Below are 4,394 nucleotides of genomic sequence, written 5' to 3'. Positions count from 1 at the left end.
AAGATTGTTTATTGGACAACCTACAACCTCAAAATTTCAAACCATAGTAAAGTGAACAGTGCATAATGCATGAACCTTGAGTTTCCAACTGACCAAAAAACCACAAAATCAGTTGAATTATTGAGGAACAAGCAACATTCCTGAATCCTTCCCCTCCCACAAATTATTGAAACCATCCTGCCATTTAGCCATTTTGATCACTTCTTGGTGAAATGCAGGTCAAAGCCTTTTTGTGTTTTTCAAGGAGGGACAAGCGAGAGAATGTCCGAGAGCATACGGCACATTGGTGCCGTTTCACTTTCTGGTGAGTTTGTAGGTGAGCGCGGAGATTGGAACGATCAGCAAAAGCACGCAGGCAATAGGAACAAGAAAAAGGCTTCTCTCCTAGAGGAAGGGTGGGGTGGAGTAAATGCATAATCACTGTATAGCAAATGTTGAGGACAAAGAGCTCTTGAGGTTGTCCTGTTTGGTGTTCCCAAGTTTGACCATGCAGCTCATGATGCTGGGGTTTACACCCCATATACATACAGCTGTTTCCTGGATTTGTCCATTGCTTCCTGATATCCTTGTAATTCATGTACAAATATCTCGTGTCTTTTCGAAACGTCAGATACGCAGGGTTGTCCATAAAGTCCTTGCACAACTTTGAACTTTTATAACTTTTGATGTACACGTCATAGAAACAAATCATAAATGGTGCATGAAAGCACAATTCATACTTTTTACGAGATACAGGTCAAATTTTTAGGTTTCAACATAACTGCCATCTTTCATAATACATTACTCAATCCCATTTTCCAACTTGTTCAAAACATTCTCCAGTTGCTGCTGAGTAATTTCACGAATTGCATTTGTGATCGCAGTCGTAAGTTAATCCAAAGAATGTGCTTTTAATGAGTAAACAACAGTTTTACAAATCTAGTCAAATGGAGACACGTCAGAGGCAAACGAGGTGGCTAAGCAATTGGTCCGCGTCTGCCGATCCGCTTGTCTGGGAAGGCATCAGTCAAGAACCGTTGCACATTTAAAGCATAGTGACAGGGAGCCTTGCCTTGGTGGTAGTGTTACGAATCTGGAACCCATCGCACACAACAGCCAGAGTCCTTATAGATCAGTTATATCGGTAAGTATGTGTTTCTAGGTAGGGTCCCGTCCCTTGTTTAATGGGTAATTAAGTGTACGTGCGCTGCGAAGTTGTTTTATAGTCCGGTCTTTAAAACCTTAGATCCGCCAAACCAACCACCCTGCCACGGAACTAGCGCTTTACAGCGCGTTCCCGTTCACAACTCCTCCACTGAACTAGCGCTTTACCAGGCTCCCCTTGCTGTCCAACCAAGTGCGCACAGAGCGTCCGACACCGAGGCTCCACCCTGCTCAGAGAGCGGATAAAAGACCAGGCTCCCTTTGGAGGGGCGTTCGTGTTGGGGTTCATGTTCATATTCGGTTCGGGTTCGTGTTCATGATCGTGTTGGCATCGGAGCCTGGTTGTGTGTTGGAGCCTGAGGAGAATCACTTGCTTTGCCTGCCTCGTCGCCTCCTCGCTTGTTTCGCTTGCCTCGTCGCCTCCTCGCTTGTTTCGCTTGCCTCGTCGCCTCCTTGCTTGTTTTTGCCGAACGTGCTGGCGTCTGCTGCTCCACTCCTGGTGCCTTCATCCTTGACGCCACGTGAAAGCTGCGGGTTTGAGTCCCGCCACTGAGCCAGATCGTTGAAGACCGCACAAGGCGGACAGGTCCAAGCACAGGCTCTGGCCTCCAGCTCACCTTTCCTCGAGCTGGAAGCCTTCAATAAACACCCGACGGGTCCGTTTCTTTTGGGTGCGTGTCTGTGTGTGGGCCCCGTCTCTTAAGTAGAACTGTTAAGTGCTTTTGCTCACTGTATATTGCCTGCCTGATATTCGGATAATTCTGCCCTTACGTGCTTCCGGCCCCGATAATTTATTGTAATAAATTTCCCTATTGTTGAATGTCCCAGCTCGTTCCCTGTCATTTCTTTTATTAGCTTAGCACGGTGAGTGTTGAGGAATGGCGAGGCAATAAATTATTCATTTGGACCGACGGGCCTTGGTGATCATCTGCTCGGGTTACATACGGTTCGGACACGGTAACGGCTCGTCCCGCTCGTGGTCTGTCGAGGGTGTTAATTCCCTGGTAGCTTTGCCGCGTGGGTAATTAGGTATATTGAAGTTTGGCAATTAACCCTACCCCACACAGTCAAATTATTGGCGATTCATGATCCTGTAAGGAACCCGTGCCTTTCGGACTTATCCGAGGGTCACGACCTGAATTCCGGTGTGTTTGGTGGAGCCGACTCTACTGCTCCCTCTAGTGGTTGTGCTCGCCACCGATACCCGGCCCCACAACAGTACAAGGTGATATGTGAAAGATCTAATCGTCGTCGGTCGGGAACCAAAGGCAGTATTTGTGGTGGTTGACCTTACCACTGATGTGGAAGTTGCCTCATCAGAACATGTCAACTCGTCAGGAAACTCAGAGGAATTGTGGATTTAACAACAGCATTAACAATATTATGCCTGGCGTTGGCTTAATGGTTCGGGTGGTGGTCTTGGGATCCTAGAATCCTGAGTTCAAATCCCGCTCAGCTTTTGAATTAATACCAGGTGGGGTTGACTCTGTCTGTCATCTTTCCGAGGTCAGCAAAATGAGTGCCAGCTTGCTGGTATCCTGTGTCGGAGTGGCGACCCGTCCAGGATTGTGCCCAAGAGCCAAGGAGACTGCTTAGGCAGCATCAACGCTCTGCCCAGAGTATGGTCCCAATGAATGGACGGAATAACGATATTAACTCGAGAGTTCATAGAACACCTTTTCCCATGCAGTCTTGAGAAAAAACAACACAGGTGGGGTCTGTGAGCAGCAAATTTGATTGGTCTAGACTCCAGATGATGTAGAATTACGTTCCGATTTGTCCAAGTGCTGCTAAACGAAAGTGTTTTGAAAGTGCCAACATGGTGATTTGTGTTCTACATTGTTCAAATATATAAATTAAATTGAAATAAAATAATGATTTTAAAGGCTGCAGAAAAAAAAGATTTCAGAAGTTTACCGGTGTTTATGCAGCATCTCTTACACCGCCTTATTTAACACGTTACATTAGTTCTTCATGACTGTTGTTTGTGTCCTTTATAACATCCTTTAAAACAGTAATTTTCCTATTTAGAATGGTTTTTCAATTTTATTTGACTGCTGCACAGACAGACTGAGTAAAAAGATTATCTCTCCTCTCTGCGCATGCACGATCAAGATGACTTCAGAGCCGAAATACTTTTAAACCAGCAGGTTTGTTTCCTGATCCATCTTCCCATTTGTATTTAAAATATAACATTCGATTGAAATGAAGTTGTTCCTTGATCATAAACTGACGTTTGTGGACAGACAGACAGACAAAATGAACCAATTGCTTAACCCCGCTTCACATGCACAGGGTAATAACAGCATGAACAATAACAAAACTTGATTAATTTTGCTTCCATATGCCATTTACTGTTTGTTTCTCTCATGTGTACATCCATCCATCAGGACCATACTCTGTGCAGAACGTTGGTGTTGCCTTAGCAGTCTCCTTGGCTCTTGGGCACAATCCTGGATGGGTCGCCACTCCGATACAGGATAACAGCATGCTGGCACTCATTTTTCCGACCTCGGAAGGATGACAGGCAGAGTCAACCCCACCTGATATTAATTCAACAGCTGAGTGCGATTTGAATTGAGGATCCTGGGATTCCAAGCTCTCCACCCTGACCAGTAAGCCAACACCAAGCATACATATGTAATAAATCAAAAGTTATAAATTTACACAAGGACTTTATGGACACCCTGAATGTGATCAGGATTTTAAAAATATATTTATACAGTACATATACATTGTGCAGTATATAACTGGTAATATTATACCATGCTAGAATGGTTTTGGCCATGCTATAAAAGGCCCTGAAAATGCTACAACCACCTTTTTTACAAGTGTCGGCCAACGCTCATCAGCTCATACTCTTCATATCACAACATTGAAGCACAAAATAATTTTTTAAACTTTTTTGCAGCATATATGATTGGACCCACCGGTGTGAGTGCGTACATGTCCCTGAAGTAGCCATGGCCTGCTGAAAGCTTTCCCACAGACGTTACACACACAGGGGAGCGTGTGCGTGCGGATGTGCATCTTCAGTGCGCTCATGCTCGAGTAACTCCGGTCACAGTGCTTGCAGCGAAAGAACCTGCACAGGGAAGCAACAATGGGAGAAGGAAGAATGTAGGAAGATATCGAGGAAGTCGAAGTCGCAGATGCAGAGGCAGTCTCGTAAGCAGGAGCGTTGTGCGTTTCGGAAGGTTCGACGATCCTCTCAAGCCCGGTGTCCACAAATATCGAAGCAGGCCGATGAC

The 4,394-nt window shown here is 45.3% G+C and overlaps 1 protein-coding gene across 1 annotated transcript in view; it reads right to left on the bottom strand.

Annotated features, from left to right (window-relative positions):
* The window catches only part of LOC147019993 (uncharacterized), a 5,231-nt gene continuing 837 nt past the window's right edge, over positions 1 to 4,394 (bottom strand). Inside the window, exons 2-3 of the mRNA XM_085896706.1 lie at positions 4,074 to 4,394; positions 1 to 384 (exon numbers count right to left, since the gene is read on the bottom strand). The exon at positions 4,074 to 4,394 is cut by the window's right edge and continues 252 nt beyond it. Of these exons, the coding sequence (XP_085752832.1) occupies positions 185 to 384; positions 4,074 to 4,394 (521 nt within the window). The 3' untranslated portion in view covers positions 1 to 184. The remainder of the gene's footprint in view (positions 385 to 4,073) is intronic.

This window comes from Eptatretus burgeri, chromosome 9 (genome assembly GCF_056783735.1).
Source record: "Eptatretus burgeri isolate ZD-2024b chromosome 9, Ebu_testis_v1, whole genome shotgun sequence".
Lineage (NCBI taxonomy): Eukaryota > Metazoa > Chordata > Myxini > Myxiniformes > Myxinidae > Eptatretus > Eptatretus burgeri.
This window is presented reverse-complemented; position numbering and strand designations above follow the sequence as displayed.